Raw genomic sequence first — 19,408 nt, 5'->3', positions numbered from 1 at the left:
TGGGTGCCATTTGTAAAAAAGCCAGTCCAACCGTAGTTTCCAAGACATTCCTGTCACAACTCAGGCAGGATATGAAATTAAGCCATTAAATTAAATTAAAATATTGTGATCTGACTATAACCTTTGGTGTCTCACATGCCTGCAGCTTCCACTCCAATCTTGTGCCCTGACATTCAGACCTAGTATGTGAAGAATCCAGGTCAAACTCTCCTGTGTAAGTATGGTTCCTGTCCCCAGGCCCGGGGTTCTGCCTCAGCTCTCCTTCCCTAGTTTCTGTTTGTTTACCCTGCCTAATATCCCAGTTCTTCCAGTCAATGACTTGGGTCATATCTTGGAGGAAGGGGGTGTTGTAAGTTATCATCTTGACTATGGACATTGAAAGGACTTATGTAACATTTCACAGACCACTAGATTGATTTACTGTTCACAAACATTAATTAGAAAGCTGAGGATTCAAATTAACCTAATGTTATTTTAAGGAGCTTAGTTAAAAACAGGTTGACAGAGGGAACATTTTATGCAAAACGTGGTCCTGAGACTTTGTGTGCTTTTCCAAGAAAGCTGTTGATCTTGGCTGCAAGAAATTTCAAGTCCTAAAGGAAAGTAATACTTTTTTGACAAAGACTAAGTATATACACTCTTGCATAAGGACAATTATACTCTCTTTCAGATAACATTTCATAAAATGCAAATCGTTCTTGCTTCATAAAAAAATGTGGCCTTTCCCACTGAAGAGCGAATTTTCCATGAGCAAGAGTGACACTGAAATAGTCATTTTTATATACTCACAAAACTTAAGTTTATCTTTTAGGAAATGAGGGAAGAGAAGGAAGTGGTTTTATACAATCAAGATAGTCCAGTAGTTTTAAATTTTGTTCAGACGGAGGGACATCAGTGCTCTTTGATGGAACACAAAATAGAGTTATAATAAAACTCAGTACCTAATGATGGATTGTGGGACTTAAAGGATATCATCATAGAGTGGATTCTATTTATTTTTTTTAATTTTTTTTTAAATGTTTATTTATTTTTGAGACCGAGAGAGGCAGAGCATGAACGGGGGAGGGTCAGAGAGAGGGAGACACAGAATCTGAAACAGGCTCCAGGCTCTCAGCTGTCAGCACAGGGCCCGACGCGGGGCTCGAGCTCACAGACCGCGAGATCATGACCTGAGCCTAAGTCGGCCCCTTAACCGACTAAGCCACCCAGGCGCCCCGAGTGGATTCTATTTAAATCAATGGCACTGAGTTTTTAAGAAAAATGTAGGGGAAAAACTTAATTGAGAAACTTCTACCCATCAAAGGGTATTTTTTCTCCTGCTGGAACAGCCAATTTTCACAATGTTGATATTTCATGAGAAGAATTTAAGAACCATCAGGATAAGACACCAGTTGACAATCAGACTAAGGCAGGAACATCCTTCAGAGGGAAAAACAGAAGCCTATTATTGGCGTTTGCTTTAATAAGCTTTTATTAAAAGCAGATTAACAATTAGTTCTGCAGAGCTGAGGGTACAGCTTTGAACTCAGTGGCCGTGCTGTAGCTTCCATTCTGATAAATATTTATGCTTATAGTTCTATTATTAGCAAAATATCACTTTGGCCAACCCTTTCCTGAAAGGTTTGGAAATAAAACATTGCATTTTTAAATTTCCAAAAAAATGGGGTTCATTGGGATCCCCATTTAGGGATTAGGACTTTGAGGATACCTTTTTAAACCTTATGGATTTACAGGCAGACACTTGGCACCTTAAAGGTTTTGATAAAAAAAAAACTCAATATCATGAAAAAAAGAAGAGTTGTAGATTTGGAAAATTAATTCCTTTCACAAATACATTACTGGATGGGTGTGTATGTTTTTCAAAGCACTCCCAGAGTATTCCCCTCTATTTAGAATTTGGAGTTGCAATCACAATTAAACGCAAACTAGCAGGATTAATTTATAGATTTATAATATTATTAGTTTTCATTGTGGCGATCGTTAAAAACATTGTGAACTTTGAATATCTGGATTCCACGACATTCATCTGTGTTCCGGATTATTCCAAGAGTCTCCTTATCGGCTTCTGCTGCTCCTCTCTTGTGCCCTTTCCCTTTCAGGCTGGCCTCAACACAGCAGCCAGAGGAATCCAGTTAAGCCCAGTTCAGACCAGGCCATTCTTCTCTCAAAACTTTCTAATTCTTTCCCATCACACGTAGAGTGAAAGCCAGAGTCCCAACAAGGCCCTACAAGACCCTGTCTCTTACCTCTCTCTTTTATCCAGTCACCGGGTTGTTTGAAGTGTTTCAAACAGGGCGGAGATCCTCCTGCTTCAGGGCCTTTGCATTTGTGTTCCTCCCATGCTTTCCCAAACTTTCAGGCTTACTCCTTTTCTCTTTCAGATCAGTGAAGCCTTCCCATCTAAAATGAATCCTGCTTTATTTTTTTCTCTGCCGTTACCACCTTCCAAGCTACTATCTACTTTATTTACTCATCTTGTTTATTGTCTGTCTCCCCTGCAAAGATTCAAGCCTTGTAGGGCAGGGGTTTTTGTTTGCTTTGATCAGTATTCCTAGGACTTAGGGTGGGAACCTGGTTTATAGAAGGTGCTCAATAAAAATTTCCCGAATGCTCAGTAGTGTCTTTACACAGGTGTCAATGCCCCGAAGACTACTGGGAACGCACCTACAGTTAACTGGGTTGGGTTTATTACGGGTTCCAGCAAGGGAAAATGCCCAGCATGAGAAACTGTGAGGTTGCTCAGTAAGAGGGTTGTCAGCAAGAGCCTATGACAGAACTCAGGATTTAGCTGAGTGACCTGGCAGAAGGTCTAAGAAAACTCAGATTTTCTCCATATTGGATGTTGTCAGAAAGCAAGCACATATCCATACTTGGGTAAAGAATAGCAGTCATTCCGGCAACAGGAGAGAAGGATGTTTGATATTTTATGGGTTGCACAGTGACCTTGTTTTTATGTGTGCTTGGCCAAAATGAAAAAGTGGCCTTGCTCTGTCTCATTTTATTACAGCCTGAGATTAAACTTGTGTGAGGTCGGTATTCTGTGAAATTGTTTGTCTAATAGGAGAATAACATGGCATAGTTCTAAGTGCCTCCACTTTCTGAAATCTGGATGTTGCTTTTTTTTTTTTTTTTTTTTTAACGTGTCACAAGCAACTAAACTTTTGTGGGGAAGGAGTGAGAGGGTAAATAGTAAACGGAGGATAGAAACTTCTCTGCAGACTCTTGTATCTGCACATGGCACGCCTGTCTCTCTCAAGCCCTCCCCCCCTTCTCCACCATCCTTCACTGTCAGGATGGGGGAACCATAATGAGGTAAGGGTTGAGGCCTGCTTGATATGAGGCGGTCCCCACTTGTCTGTTTTTTTTTCACATTCTCCTTTAGTGGGCTAAGAAGAGCAGAACTGTGAAGCCGAGTCAGAGTAGTTTCAGCTAAACCTTCCTCACTATGGCTCTTCTCTCCAGCAGGGCACGGGTCTGAGGAGAAAACCACCTCCCATTATCCTCAAGTTTTCAGGAATGTGCCACTTTGCTGGGAATCATTTGTTCGGGGGCCTTCAAAATGTCTTCACAGAAGTTTCCCTGTGGAAGGAAGGGAACTAGTCCTTCATACGTGTTCCCAGAACAAACCCTGTTCGTATGAAGAGAAGACTGGTGATAAAATTTAGGGGAGAAGTCCAAGTGACACTCCTCACTCATCCCCACCCCAAGTATCTTGCCAACTCTTCCTAAAATTCCAGCAATTAGAGATGTGCTTAAAGAAGCAGACGTTTCTGGGTAGATTGTAAGAGTGGGGGAGGAAGAAAGAAAAGGAAGGTTGCTGTTGGTGACTCACGGTTAAGGGTGGGTAATTGCAGACTGTTATGCTGTCATGACTGGTCGAGATACAGGTAGAGCTCAGTGGGGATTTGGGTGGCACGGGCAGGATGAACTAAAGGGGGTCCAGAGGAGCTCTGAAGCAAAGGGCGTGTTTGGGAGGGAAGGCGTGCGTAGGTTCCCTGGTGAAAGGGTGGGTAAGCAGGCAGCCAATGACTGCATAACGGGGGCAGGGGACAAAAACACTTTCCAGAGGTGCCAAGTGAAGGGATCTCCTCCCAGAAAGCCATGTTTAATTAGGAGAGTGACAGAGGGTGTACCAGCACCGTGACCTGCCTGCGTGGGAAGCAGAAAGCTGACACATACAGCAAGCAGAAGACACAGGCACTGAACTTTCCTTACTTACCTTGCCCGTATTTGTTGTGTAATCCGTACATTTGATTAGGAGTTTGGCCTGCCACCTGCCATGGCGTGTGTACCTTCCAGTAACCAGAATAAGGGGAATAATAATGTTCCAGGATAAGGAGAAAAGAATAACTTGGTAACTTTGTAATGAATGGGTGAAGATTTGCAGGCAGTAATGAGGGGGCTGACCAAAGGGGAAACAATAATCAGTGGAAAGCTATGTTTTGAATAAAACCCAAAGCAGAAAGTGAGTGTTCTGATAGGTTGTGTGTGTATATATATATATATATATATAGTTTTTTTGATATACATTTATAGCCTTCTCAAACATGAGCTGAATTTTACCTTTAAATAAAAGCTTTTTCTCCCCTATTAATGAACACATATGCAAGTAAATCCATTTTTCTTATCCTAAGGCAGAATATAATAAAAAATCAAAGAAAAGGGACATTTTAAAGGACCACGATTCTTGTTGTATGCATAAAATTATATCCTCTCGAAAATACTGTTCTCTTCAAATAATAATTTATACCTTCAGTGTGACATATTTCAAGTTACTAAGATAAGCAATCTTATCCATCTTCGTGTTATGGAGGAACACATATTTATTCAATTCACAGATGAAGAAAATACCTCCATAATTCTTAAAAACATATATATATATACATATATGTACACATATATTTTAATGTTTATTTTTTATTTTTGAGAGAGACAGTGTGAGTGGGGGAGGTGCAGGGAAAGAGAGGGTCAGGGGATCTGAAGTGGGCTTTGCACTGACAACAGGGATCCTGATGAGAGGCTCGAACCCACCAACTGCGAGATCTTGCCCTGAGCCAAAAGTCAGGTAGCCCAACTGACTGAGATACCTAGGTGCCCCCAAACTGATATTTTGTTTATATCCATTTACTTAGCACTTCTTAAATGTCTTTGAATAAAGTTTTACACATTATTTTAGTAACTGGTCTGTTCAGGTTTTCTATTTTTCATAAATTATTTTAAATTTTGGCTTGCCTCAGTGTCCTAGGTCTCACAAATGCTATACGGTTTAGCTGGTGACATCTAGCGGCTAAAAATGATAATTACATACAATATGCAGCACACCGCTTTGCGGACGGAAATACTCAAAAGCCACAGATGCCATGGAAAAAACCTCCGTCAGCCAGACTTCCTGGTTGTAACGAACCAAAGCAAAACCTCACTGACTTGAGCAGAGAAGTGCTGTCCCATAAGGACAATCCTGCCACTTAACACCAACACCATGGATATCAGGTTCTGAATGCCCCTGAGAGGCCCTGCCATTTATGGACGCCGGAATTTCTGGCCCCACCACCTTTCAGGCTCTTTGATTCCCAAGATCTCAATTCAAAGTCCAGAGTAGGATGGATCCTGACTGCGATTGCATATCAGCACCCTAGCTGCAAGGAAGGCTGGGGAAGCATCTCAACATTTTTGGCTTAGTGAGATAATACAAAGTTATTATAAGATTAAATGAGATGAATATTTTATAAAGTACTTAAGCTTAGTGCCTAGGATTTGATGACTTTTCAAAAATGATAATGGGTATAATTTTACATTTTTATTTGATCATAAGCTTTTTCAAGAGCAACCACAAGTGAATAACCACATCTTATTCACTTTGTATTCTGGGCATAGGGTCTGAAGTTCCATGAATTTTTATTGAATTGCATTGCTTGCCCCTGAATGGAAACTCAGTCACTACACTTGCTTCTGTATCTCAGTTTATGTATAGTCCTCTTTAAAATCTAATAATATCCACCCAGTATTTGAGTCTTTTTCCTCAAAATTATCGCTAATAGAAAATTACTTCTCCCTACAGGTCTTCTACAGTACCTTAAGGCGGAAGATAAGGTTTTATCTTATCATGAAAGTATTATCTGAAGGACAATTAAGGTTTTGTGTTGTTCAACCAATACATCTCACATCATGGCTGCTCATATTCTTTATTCTGAAGTCTATCTCTTCTCTAAAACCTGCCCGACTTCCAATTTATCAAAGGAAACCTTTTATAGCTGCTTGGAATGCTCCAACGGATCAGTGTTTGAAAAAATACAATATAAGACTAAATTTGAAAATGTTTCAGGTGATTGGAAGCCCACTGGCCAAGGCCAGGGGACAAAATGTCACCATATTTTACGTCAACAGATTGGGATACTATCCATGGTATACATCACAGGGGGTTCCCATTAATGGGGGTCTCCCTCAGAACATAAGTTTGCAAGTACATCTAGAGAAAGCTGACCAAGATATTAATTATTACATCCCTGCTGAAGATTTCAGTGGACTTGCTGTTATCGACTGGGAATATTGGCGACCCCAGTGGGCCCGTAACTGGAACACAAAAGACGTCTACAGACAGAAGTCAAGAAAGCTGATTTCTGATATGCAAGAGAATGTATCAACTACTGATATTGAATATTTAGCCAAAGCAACATTTGAAGAAAGTGCAAAAGCTTTCATGAAGGAAACCATCGAATTGGGAATGAAGAGTAGACCCAAGGGCCTATGGGGTTATTATTTATATCCTGATTGCCACAATTATAATGTTTATGCCCCGAATTATACTGGGTCATGCCCGGAAGAGGAAGTGTTGAGAAACAATGAGCTCTCTTGGCTCTGGAATAGCAGTGCTGCTTTGTATCCTTCTATTGGTGTCAGAAAATCTCTTGGAGACAACGAAAACATTTTGCGCTTCTCGCAATTTCGGGTGCACGAATCCATGAGGATCTCCACCATGACATCCCACGATTATGCTCTGCCTGTGTTCGTTTACACAAGGCTAGGCTACAGGGAGGAACCTTTATTTTTTCTTTCTAAGGTAAGACACCCTTTGCTGAGGATGGGGGGGATTTCCTCCCTAACTCTAAAAGAAACATTTCTTTTGTTAATTATGTTCATTGAAGAATTCCCAATTAGGGGTCTTTTAGAAAGGAGCCTAATTCTTTCTTTGACTAGCCATCCTCTTAGACTCTTTACTTATGCAAACTGAATTTTAATGATCTTATTTAGAATTATTCTTTTAAGGAACACAGTATGGAGGGAAGGTTTAAAGGTGAGAACAACTATTATTGCCTCCTCCCCAGCTTTGATGACCATCCCTCGCTATTGGCCTTTATTGAAACGGCTGGTGGCAAACAGGCTGGGAAATCAGAGAGGATGTTTTAAAATGGAATAATTTGGGGTGCCTGGGTGGCTCAGTTGGTTAAGTGTCCGACTTTGGCTCAGGTCATGATCTCCCGGTTTGTGAGTTTGAGCCCAGCTTCAGGCTCTGTGCTGACATCTTGGAGCCTGGAGCCTGCTTCAGATTCTCTATGTCTCCGACTCTCTCTCTGCCCCTCCCCCCACTCACACACTCTCTCTCTCTCTCTCTCTCTCTCAAAAATAAATAGGGGTGCCTGGGTGGCTCAGTCGGCTGAGTGTCCAACTTCGGCTCAGGTCATGATCTTGCAGTTCGTGAGTTCGAGCCCCGCGTGGGGCTCTGTGCTGACAGCTCAGAGCCTGGAACCTGCTTCAGATTCTCTGTCTCCGGCTCTCTCTGCCCCTTCCCCCACGCATACTCTTGTCTCTCAAAAAATGAATAAACGTTAAAAAAATAAAATGGAATACTTTGCTCACACACGTGGAAGTGTAATTGGAAGCATTCTTGCTTCTGGCCTCACCATCTAATGTCAAGAGAAAAAAAAAAGTTTTTCTTTTCATGTATAATACCAGTTTTCATAAAAGGTGTGAGGCACAACAATGCGAATATATATAACACTACTGAATTGTACCCTTAGAAATGGTTTGGGTAATAAATTTTATATGTGTCTGTTTCCATAATTAATAATTTTTTTAAACTAAAAAAAGTTTTTTCAAGAGGCTTAAGGGTGAATCTCCAAAAATAGGTGGCTCTACAGATTTAGTGCCCGCCGGGGGGGGCGGGGCCCCCCCGGGGGGGGGGGGGGGGGGGTAGGCCTCAGGCACTCCTGGCTGCCCAAGAACAAAGGAAAGGGGGGAAAACAAAGGGTTAACTGATAGAGCTCATAGTCTGCAGGACCTAAGTCTCCATCACCCCTCCATAGTGATGTGGGAAACACAGGCAGGAGGAAATGGCAGATAGAACTAAATTTCCTTATAATCTGCCGCCCATTGACAAATACTTGAGGCTGGCAGAGTAAAACTTTCTCCAGGAACTCCCTGCTGTCTTAATGCTAATGCTTTCCTAGAGGGAAAAACAACCTTAGCTTGACAATAGCTAGGCCTCCAGTATCTTGGGAATCTTCTTTAGCATATGAAAATCTCACTGGAAACTTCCCCAGGACTTCCCCCCACCCCCAACTCCATAGTATATAACCAGTCTCTCCTCATGGCCCAGGGGCAGCAACTCTTTCTGCCCGTGGGTCCGGTCCCTGTGCTTTAATAAAACACCTTTCAGTACCAAAGACATCTTCAATAATTCTTTCTTGGTCGTCGGCTCCGGACCCCACGAACCCCACTGTCACCCCCCAAAAACCTCATCATTACCCACAAACCATAAGAGTAACTTTTAAAATAGACGAATTTTCAGTCCAATTTCTCTCCCTTTTTCTCTCTTTGCTACTGTAGTCACTCAAATGGAAACTTCTAGAGATAAAAATCTAAAAGTGGATGCCACTCTAATGGTTGGACTTGGGCAATTATGTGTAAACTTTCTATGATAAGAAAACTGGAGACTTGTTCAGGCTTTCACATGGGTATTTTAAGATATTACTGGGTACTATGAGTTTACCACACTTCTTCCTTTCCCACCATTACAAGTTTCAATTCACCAGCGTGTATTAAGATATAAAGATGTTCTGAGTGTGAGACATCTAAAGGAGGAGGCTCAGGACATACCCAGGTGAGGGCTTTAGCATGACCACTAGGCATGTATGGTGCCTTTAGCGAGTACAGCTTAATCCTCAGAGGAGGAAAAGACGCGATGTATCAGGATTTGGTAGATGCTATGCCTTGGATGCCATTAATGAGACAAGTAAGGGAAAAAAAGTCTCTGTTGTGAACTGATACTTGTACTTCCCAGAAAAGTCAGCAACAAATGATCAAGAATGATAGGAAATCAGTACTGCCTGGTAGGTTTACAAAGTTATTTAGATCTTTACAAAATAGTCTTGACCCTGGAGCTTAAATACTACTTTCTTCTATGAAACTTCGTTTCCTTTTCTATATTTGGCTCAAACAAGTTTCTGTCTTTAGTGATAATAAATTCACTTTTGGAAGAAACAACAAACTTTAAGGGACGAAGTGTTCATTTCAAAAGATTAGTTTAGACTATTGGTACATTCTGCACAGTCTGTAAACCTAGATAAGTTTCCTTGAGTAGCCACAGCCTCAGAAATACTTGTTCTAAGTAAAGAAGGAACAACAGTTAGGGTCTCATCTAGCAACAGTTCTCTTTGGCAGTCCCAGGACTCATTCTGTATCATTCTGAAAACTTTCGGAATGGCAAGGGATTTCCAAATGTTTTAAACCCTCAATTTACCCACCATTTTACTGTATTCTCCATAAAAATTCTGCCCACAAATTTTTAAAAACCTGGTATGCATTTATACCAAATCATAAGTGACTAATAATGGCTTCCATGTCCAATCCTCTCAAAGATATCTGCACTGTATTCTTTTTAAGATTATTTATTTATTTTTGAGAGAGCGCGCAAGAGAGAATGAGTGGGGAAGGGGCAGAGAGAGAGAGAGGGCAGAGGACCCAAAGTGGGCTTCGTGCTGACAACAGAGAGCCTGATGTGGGGCTCAAAACCATGAACCATGAGATTATGACCTGAGCTGAAGTCAGACGCTTAACGGACCAAGCCACCCAGGCACCCCAAAGATATTTTAGTTTTAAGTAATCTTTACACCCACTGTAGGGCTCGAACTTAAAACCCTGAGATCAAGAGTTGTATGCTCCACTGACTGAACCAGCCAGGCACCTAGATATCCGCACTTTAGAGTGTGTGTGTGTATGTGTGTGTTTGTACATGTGTACACACACATATACAGTAAAACCTTGGATTGTAGGTAACTTGTTCTGTGAGTGTTACACAAGACAAGCAAACTTTTCTAATAAATTTTAACTTGATAAATGAGTGATGTCTTGCCATACGAGTAGTACATGATGCCCAACTTCATATGATCACAAGTGAGCCAATGGGTCTCTCTCTCTCTCTCAGTCTCTCTCTCTCTGCAGGGATGCGGGCAGTCATTTCCCATGCTCTGATGGTCGGTCTCAGGCTGCCTTGTTTGGCAGAAATCAGTGATTTTTCAGAACGTTGGAAGGTGCCCACAACTGGCACTGGTGTATTTTTTGTCAGTTCAATGTACCTATGGACAGTTCTTTGCTTTTCCGTTCAAGAGTAAGCTTAGGAATGCTTTGCTTCATTCTAGGTCAGGCTACCTGCAGATAGAAACCATTTCCTCTGCTGCCTTATTTCCAGTTACATTAAATAGAACATATGACAAGAATTTATTAATACTAAACTATAGTCAACATCCATTAGTGATGATGCAAGTCGTCCTACACAATAACCTTCGTCTCTCTGGAGGGTTTGATATACAAGTGCTTTGGATTACAAGCATGTTTCTGGAAAGAATTATGCTTGCAAACCAAGGTTTTACTATAGTTAGGATTAGAAAAACAATTTATCAATAAGTAGCAAATTTCTTAAGCTGTCAGACCTCAGTGCCTCATTGTTTTAATCTATAAAATGGGACAGTATTACCTGCCCTACCTACCTATCAGGAGTATTATGAAAATCAAATGATAACATTGTATATGAAAATGTGAGGCACTACAAAAATATATGTGGTATAGCTGTCACTTTTGAACAGGTACTGAAGCCTAAAACTCGGAAAGGGAATATGTAGGAATGGAATCTCAGTCAGCGGCCATTGCTTGATGGGATGACATAGGGGCAGTTAACACCTTATTTCACATCAAAGATTGTCTATGCTACTTACATCTACACAACCTAAATATAACTTGATGCTATGTTTTAAAAAATAATGAAAGGAGTTTTCTTGACTAATAGATTTAAAGATTTTTTTCTCTAAAATTAATTAACCTTCCCTCTGCTGGTGCACCAAGGGAAGCTCATTAGTGATGTTCCACTTCCCCACAGTGGGCACCTTCCTTACATGCACTGTGCTGAGCATCAGGCAATGAAACCCGAGTATGGAGAAAACACTAGGACCTGGCCTGGAAGATTTGTTGCTGTTACATCATGCACTATTGTCTTATTTCTTCTTTTGTATGACATCCCTCATGTGGCTCATGCTCTCATGTGCTCCCTGTCTATTCCCAGAGGCATCTTACCTGTGACTTCCCTCACTGAAAAGTGCCCTTGCTCTTTTGGTCCCCAAACATAGCTGCTCTGTGATTCATTCAACACCCTGCTCTCAGCTAGGTGACAGTGGGCTAATTTGGTAGACAAATTTGCATTAATACCTGCCATTGACTCCTCATCTCCAGTCAACATGTGCATGAAGACTTGCCATTTTGAATCCCTTCCAATAAACTCTACTCTGATAATGATGCTAAAGGATACATTGGGAAGAAACTGACATTCCCAACTGATAATCAACTTGGGAAGGTGTGGGTTTCACCACAAACACCTGCAGCTTCCTTACTTGCTGAGTATGGATCAATAACTATCAATATGAAATGTAAATGCTGCGTCTCCCTCTTTCCTCTGATAACAATGCTTTAACCCAAAGGAATTCATGGGAGAGTTGGGGTTTCCAGCTCAGCATGGTAAGAAGCTTGGTCGTTGCCACTCCATCCTAAAAAGTAAAAAGCAAACAAACTGAAAAATCAACCCCTCTTAGATTCAAAGAGAAGTGAGGACACAGAGCCAATTGCTGCCCTCAAAGTTAGGCAGATAGGTGAGTATAGAGAATCACAGCTTATTAGGTCAGAAACCTCTGTGGGGACCACTGCCAGAGTTGGGAAACCTGAACTGTTATGCCCAGAGATTCGTGATCCCCAAAGACCACCAGGGAGTCGAGTCTGATGTAAAAGCAAAAGAGCCTTTATTCGAGCTAGCTCGAGCTCAATCCCCTACCTGCACGGACGCAGCGGTGAGATACCAAGGAGAGAGAGCGAGTTTCAAAAGGACAAAGGTTTTATTGGGGCCTAGGGGCAGTTGGTGAGGTAATGGCTGTGGCCTCAGCCGATTGGCTGGGGAAGGGTCCGAGTCCTGTTAGGCAGGTGGGGGGGGGGGTTACTCAAGGGGAGGAGGTGTGGTTAAGGTGAAGGACACAGAACAAGATGGAGTAGGCCGCGTAGGCCCGCCCTTTCAGAACTATAATTGACGAATTGCTGGAGGCTCAGTGTGAAGTCCAGGGGACTCAGTCATGGGTAGGGGGGATATACTTTTGTGAGTTCTACCTCTGTAATGCCCGAAGTTCCGAAACCTCCCACAAAAGTCCACCAGAGTCGTGAGTCAAAGCCAAGTGGCAAGGGTCGTTTATTGCAGGTTCGAACCTGGTCCCCTGCGCACTCATCGCAGGTGACGCAAGAGGCCTCGATCAGGGTTGGTACAGCGTTTTTATAGACAGAGACAAATAGCACAGGGGAGGTTTCAAATTATGAGGGGCCTGATTGGTTGATTTTAAAGTAAGGACATTTGTTGTTCTCTGATTGGGCGTCCTTTGTCTGTCCTTTGGCGGGAAGGCTTTGTCCGTTACTTGTGGCGGGAGGAAAAAGGGGGAAGGGGGAAGGTAGGGGAGGAATGTGTTAAGCAAGCAGGTTTACAGAAGCGAGAAATGCCGGTTAGTTTTTGTACAATTACTCATTCCATTACCTATCAGACTACATTTAGGAAGGTTTACAACCCATTCTACTACATAGCGGGTTACATTCAGGAAAGGCTTCACAATGCTCGTAGCAAACAGCAAGCAAAACAGACTTCTCAGCAATTGTATTTCTTATCAAAGATCCATAATAAGCAGAAAAGAGAACCTAGCTTTAAACTAAGGCAGGGCTGTCATTTGGATTGTTCCTTTCACCTCCAAAAGCTTATCAGGTACTCACAGTGAAATCTCATGCATCTGGTAGGGAGGAGGAGGAAAAGAACCATTTTGGATACTTGAGAGCCTTTTGTTCTTTCTTGTTGTTGCTGTAAGTTTTTTAAAATTTATTTTGAGGGAGACAGAGAGCAGGGGACAGGCAGAGAGAGAATCCGAAGTAGGCTCCTTGCTGACATGGGGCTTGATCTCAGGAACTGTGAGACCATCACCTGAGCTGAAATCAAGAGATGGATGCTTAACCAACTGAGCCACCCAGCTGCCCCAGAGCCTTTTATTCTTGTTAACAAGGTCTGCCCTCAGGAGAAGCTATTTTAACCAGAGCCAAACCCCCTGGGGACTTACCAGAGACTAAGTGAACTTGGGGAAAGGAAATACTCAACTCTAGTTGGCTCTAGTCTTCCACTAGGGAGAAGGTAAATGCCCTGCTCTAACCCCATCCTACCTGAGAAGGGGGAAACATAACTGATCAGCTTGTGAGTTTCACAGTCCAGAGGCAAAGGCTCACTAAAAGACTGAGACTTAATCATAGGACTATAGAACCCTTCCATTCCCCCTACATCTTACTAGCACATTACTAAGTGCCTATTTGTAGCAGTTCCTTTTATGAGCTATTTGCCTATCAAGAAAAGATTAAATCATGTCTAGCCATCAAAAAAAAAAAAAAAAAAAAAGCTACAAGACATTCTAAAAGGCAAAAACAGAATTCGAAGAGACAGAGCAAGCATCAGAACCAGACTCAGCTATGGCAGGGATGTTGGAATTATCAGACTGGAAACTTAAATCAACTGTAATGAATATGCAAAGGGCTCTAATGGATAAGGTAGAGAGCATGCAAAAAAAGGTGGGCAATGTAAGCACAGAGATGGAAATTCTAAGGAAGAATCAAAAAGAAATGCTAGAGATCAAAAACACTGTAATAGAAATGAAGAATGTCTTTGACGAGTTTATTTAGTAGCCTGCACATGGCTGGGGAAAGACTCTCTGAGCCAAAGGATATCTCAATAGAAACCTCCAAAACTTAAAAGCAAAGAGAACAAAGACTGAAAAAAACCAAAGAGTCAAGAACTAAGACACCTGGAAAGGGTGTAACATACATGTAACAGGAATTCATGGAAGGCCATTGGGAGATTTTGGCCCCTCTGATTACATCGTGTGAATATGGCTTCACTGCATTCAAAGTGAGTGGAGGGAGGAGTCCTACTCCATTATATCTTTGCCAAAGGAGGCAATGGACATGGACCCAGTAGAATACTCCTTCTGGGCACCACATGGCTGGCTCCTGCTCTGTCCCATAGTCATCATATCATCGATAATCTTCAAAACCATTTCACTTCCGCTAACTCATTAGAGCCTCATGAAACTCCTTCCTTTCTTGTTATGTCAGGCCTGACCTATTCAGCAGACACTGTGGTCACAGAAATGGAAACAGACGTGAGCCTGAAAGAGAAATTAGTTCAAACCAAAATCTCTTCCTTTTTTGAAGATTTCCAGAAAAAAAAAACTTAAAAAAATGAGATTGTAAAGACTTTAATTTGAGTGGACTGTAAAAGTGTCAGATAAGATTTCTCTCCCAAGTGTCGATATTAATATAAAATGCCCCAGGTAAAATTCAATTATAAAGTTCTGGTTTTATTCCCCACCAAATCATCCAGTTACATTTTCCAGCATATAATTGGTGGAAATTCATCCTTGGAGTAAAAGGTGAATGCTTAGTATCTTTTTTTGTTTTTTAAAGTTTGTTTATTTATTTTGAGACAGAGACAGAGAATGACAGGGTCTGCACTCTCAGCACAGAGCTCGACCACACGGGGCTTGAACTCACGAACTGTGAGATCATGACCCACGCCAAAATCAAGAGTTGGATGCCTAACTGACAGAGCCACCCAGGCACCCCTGAATGCTTAGTAGCTTAAACGGTGGGAGAGTATACTATAATTTAGTAACTTTACTTAGGAAGCCTACCATAGGAACTTAAATGAGAAAAACAACTGTTAGGGGAAAATCTGTTATATGATGGCCAACAGGACTGATGAGGAAATTTCAGTCCCTGCCTGAAGACTTCTCTTCCAGGTTCTTGTTCCCACCCTGTTTGCCTCAGGCACCAAATTACTACTAATGAGGAATGCGGAAGTAACATGGTAAATTGTCCCCTCTGTTGATGCTCTGGGCTCAAACTTCTGGAGAATGATCTCCTCTGAGCCCACCAGTGTAAAATAAACCTCCTCCTGCCTTCCAAGATCTCTGAGTGCCGCTTGGCTCTTCTGCCGGGTGATCCAGACCAGTTCCCGTAACACAACTTCATACCTTTAAATCCTAATTGCCTTCTGAAATGGCCTTGCTTCATGTTAATCTTTAAACACTAAAACAATAATCTTTTAGGACTACAAAACCCAAATACCTCTACCCCTGGTGAGATTCTATTTTTGTTTACCTTAACCATATTGAGAAAAAGGCTGGCAACTTTACCACGACTAGATGAATCACAAATAAGGCCCATTAAATCAGATACTTTGAAATGATACACAAATAATTTCCGAGACCAAATATAAGGGCTGGACCAAATCAGAGCCTGCAGGTCCTTAACACTATGTTACTTTGCCTGGCCTTGGGATCCAAGTGACACAAAACCCCTCTGAGTCACTGCAGGGGGGAAGTTCTCAGGAAGGGGGGGGGGGCGCGTTGCACACTGGAAAGAGAATTTAGCCAAAAGGAAAGTGAGGTATTCTTCACATTTAGAGAAGCAAACACTTTTGTAACACTCTGGGTCACGTACATAAGGCTGGTTTGTGTGCATGTGCCCCTAGATGACTTCGATTAAACAGCTTCTGGTGGCTATTTACAGGCTGATTGTCATGAAAATAATATCTTGTTTGGCAAAATACAAGATCTTCTTCAAAAATATTTAATGTTTTTCCATATGATCATGGAGTGTAATTTTTGAGCCTTGGTTCATTCAATATGTGTGTTACTCTAAGAAAGTGGAGAATAAGGATGCTTGGCTGGCTCAGTTGGTGAAGTGTGCAACCCTTGATCTCAGGGTTGTGAATTCGAGCCCCACGGGTGTAGAAATTACTTAAAAATAAAGTCTTAAAAAGAGTGGAAAATCATCCTATTATAATGAACTCAGCCTCTAACCCTAATCCCTGGCATGCTGTTTTATATCCAAATGAATAATAAACTCTACTCTCTTCAATCTAGCAAGATCTAATCAGTACTATCGGAGAAAGTGCTGCCTTGGGAGCTGCGGGCATTGTTATCTGGGGAGACATGAACTTAACTTCATCTGAGGTAAGGCAGTACCTCGAAGGCATAGTTAATATTATTTAAAGTATTTGTTCTTTTCTTCTAGAGCTAACTCCAGTTGGAACTCTCCTGGCTCCCACAATAAACCAGCTTTAGAATTAAAGTCCAAATCGGTGCCCAACACATAGAAGGTGCTCAATAATATTATTAACATTTGTTAAGATAGTCATCAGAATACTGACATTTTTTGACCATTCATTATAGGCTACGATTGTGCTAAATGCTCTTTGTTTTGGACTTAGTTACTTACTGGTCATAATAACCCTTATGAGGTACGACCTACCATCCTCATTTATAGAGGAAGACACAAGAGAGGAAATCCAACTAGAGTAACATCTAGTTAGGCTAGTTAATGGTGAAGCTGGCATTAACCAGAGTTTGACTCCGAAGCCCTTCCATTTAACTACTATTAAATGTGCTATATCCTATTTTGAGAAGAAGGAACAGATGGTATCTTTTTAATCTCCACATTGAATGTATTTGTCCTCTATGGGGAAATTAGCTAAAAATTAAGAGCATTTAAAATGAGATTTATATGTCTCTTCAAATTTCTCCCAGTTCACATATTACTTACTCGAAGAAGTCTTCCTAGTTTTCCCCAATTCACATTAGTCACAATCTCTTCTGTATCTCCAGATGTTGTTTGTTTATATCTCTATAGTGTGATACATTTTCCTGGAATTGTAATACTGGTATCCTCAAAACTTTTGTTAAATTGAATTTTTTGCAAGTTCATGATGCTCTGATATTATTCTTAGAATTTCAAAGGCTCAGCTTGTTGCTGCCTAGATATCTTTCATGAAGCTGTGATAATATAAGGTTAGGTCTCCTCTGTCCAATAGGAGAATTAGGTAGAAATGGGGAGAAGGAATTCCTGACTCTCCAGGTGTGATAGTTCTCCTCCAGCCCATGTGACTCACGAGAAGCACTTCATCAGGAAGTTTAATGTAGGAAGTGCATAAACCAGGTGGTCTCTGTTTAGAACACATAATGGAACCACAAAAAAATGATCTAGTCATCCTTCTAAGCTTTCTTGTGTTTGAATTGTATACACAAATTCTAGAAGTCTAGAACCCAGGGCAGTTGATATTTGAGCATGATTAACAGGAAAATCCAGGAAGCTACAGGTTGACAATAAATCGGTAGAATATGAGGATTCAGGTTCCTACACAACCATGAAAGGTACCACAACACCCAAAAGGTGGCCAGAGGACAGCAGCTGTGGCATGATTTCTAATTTAGGTTTGTTCTTTTTTTTCACATGCATTAACTTGGGAGCTAGAGGGAGAAAAAGAAGACGTAAACTGGAAGCAGGCAAGGTCATTATATGCTGACCCTGGGGCCCATTTGCAAGTTCAGTTGCTTAGCCCCTAGTGTAACAAATGTTCCATCTCCTGCCCCTTGGACCTTTCATCTTTTCTGATCTAGATCCCCTGTGTTACAGCACCTGAGCCTAAGACATCAACCACTGGCGCCAAGATGTTTGTTAGGTGTCACTCGAGTCCAAAGAACTGCCCCGTGGGCACAGATGTTCTAACCCTCCTGGTGCCAGAAAGAACACTAAACCCGTTTGTTTCTACATTTCTAGGGTAACTGTACAAAGGTGAAGCAGTATGTGAGCTCTGACTTAGGGAGCTACGTAGTCAACGTGACCAGAGCTGCTGAGGTATGCAGCCTTCACCTCTGCCAGGGTAACGGGAGATGCGTAAGGAGGATGTGGAACTCTCCGGATTACCTTCACTTGAACCCTGCAAATTACCACATAGAAGCCTCCGAGGATGGAGAATTTACCGTGAAAGGAAAAGCATCTGATACAGACCTGGAAGTGATGGAGGAGAAATTTTCCTGTCACTGTTATCAGGGATACGAGGGAGCTGACTGCAGAGAAACGAAGACGCTGGATGGCTGCTCGGGGGTGTTCTCTTTTTCTGGCTCACTGATAACACTATGCCTGCTGGTTTTAGCAGGTCATCAAAGCAGTTGGTTGTGAGATAATTGAGTTTAAGGGGAATTGTATGGCCTGTAATCACTTAGAGAAGAGAGGAAACTTAGGACAGTTTTTTTTCTCTTATGAAATCCATTGAGAAGTATCATAAGTAGACATTATGTATGTCACTTAACATAAACAGGAACATACTGCTTTATTTGACTCCGATTTGGCTGAGAAACCAGATCCAGGAATAAAATCAGTGCACTCTTCTTCATTTCTGGAATGTTTAAGTTGTGTTTAAACCGGAGCTAGTATATTTTAGTCTTTATATGAACGTGTGTGTGTGTGTGTGTGTGTGTGTGTGTGTGTGTACACACATATATTTAATTATTGGTTTCAAAGACTGTTTTTTCTGGCTAGCAATTTATTTAAAAAAATTTTTTTTAATCTTTATTTTTGAGAAAGAGAGACAGAGTGTGAGCAGGGGAGGGGCACAAAGAGAGGGAGACACAGAATCCAAAGCAGGCTCCAGGCTCCAAGCTGTCAGCACAGAGCCCAATGCGGGGCTCGAACTCATGAAACGTGAGTTCATGACCTGAGCCAAAGTCGGACGCTCAATGGACTGAGCCACCCAGGCGCCCCTCTGGCTAGCAATTTATTAAGGACAGATTACTAATTATCTGATTCAACAGAAGAGGACACTGCAGGATATGAACTGGTCACTCAGTCTACTGAAGAGGACCAAATGCAGAGTGTCTGTTCCAGCCTTACGTTCACACTGGGCTTCTCTTCCCCACCTGAGCTCATTGAGCACAGAACCAGGTCCTGGTGTGACTTCTCATAGGGGTGCAGAGATTGAGGCAAGGGGAGCTGTTCCCAATTCATTACAAAGCCGTCT

General features: G+C 41.7%; 1 protein-coding gene across 1 annotated transcript; it reads left to right on the top strand.

The window, feature by feature from the left end:
- The first annotated feature begins 144 nt into the window (after positions 1-144).
- On the top strand, positions 145-18,786 carry HYAL4 (hyaluronidase 4). The gene is made up of 4 exons (XM_040472082.1): positions 145-214; positions 6,059-7,057; positions 16,476-16,565; positions 18,169-18,786. The coding sequence occupies exons 2-4, from the start codon at positions 6,104-6,106 to the stop codon at positions 18,568-18,570; spliced, it is 1,446 nt and encodes a 481-aa protein (XP_040328016.1). The 5' UTR covers positions 145-214; positions 6,059-6,103; the 3' UTR covers positions 18,571-18,786.
- Positions 18,787-19,408: the final 622 nt, after the last annotated feature.

The sequence above is a fragment of the Herpailurus yagouaroundi genome, unplaced genomic scaffold, assembly GCF_014898765.1.
Source record: "Herpailurus yagouaroundi ecotype Mexico unplaced genomic scaffold, PumYag 100, whole genome shotgun sequence".
Classification (NCBI taxonomy): Eukaryota; Metazoa; Chordata; class Mammalia; order Carnivora; family Felidae; genus Herpailurus; species Herpailurus yagouaroundi.
This window is presented reverse-complemented; position numbering and strand designations above follow the sequence as displayed.

Excerpts from the sequence above, each read along its gene's own strand:
- HYAL4 (XM_040472082.1), top strand. The coding sequence starts at position 6,104 with ATGAAAGTATTATCTGAAGGACAATTAAGGTTTTGTGTTGTTCAACCA. Across the intron at positions 7,058-16,475 it reads CTTTATTTTTTCTTTCTAAG|CAAGATCTAATCAGTACTAT; the intron begins GTAAGACACCCT and ends TCTTCAATCTAG. Across the intron at positions 16,566-18,168 it reads TGAACTTAACTTCATCTGAG|GGTAACTGTACAAAGGTGAA; the intron begins GTAAGGCAGTAC and ends CTACATTTCTAG.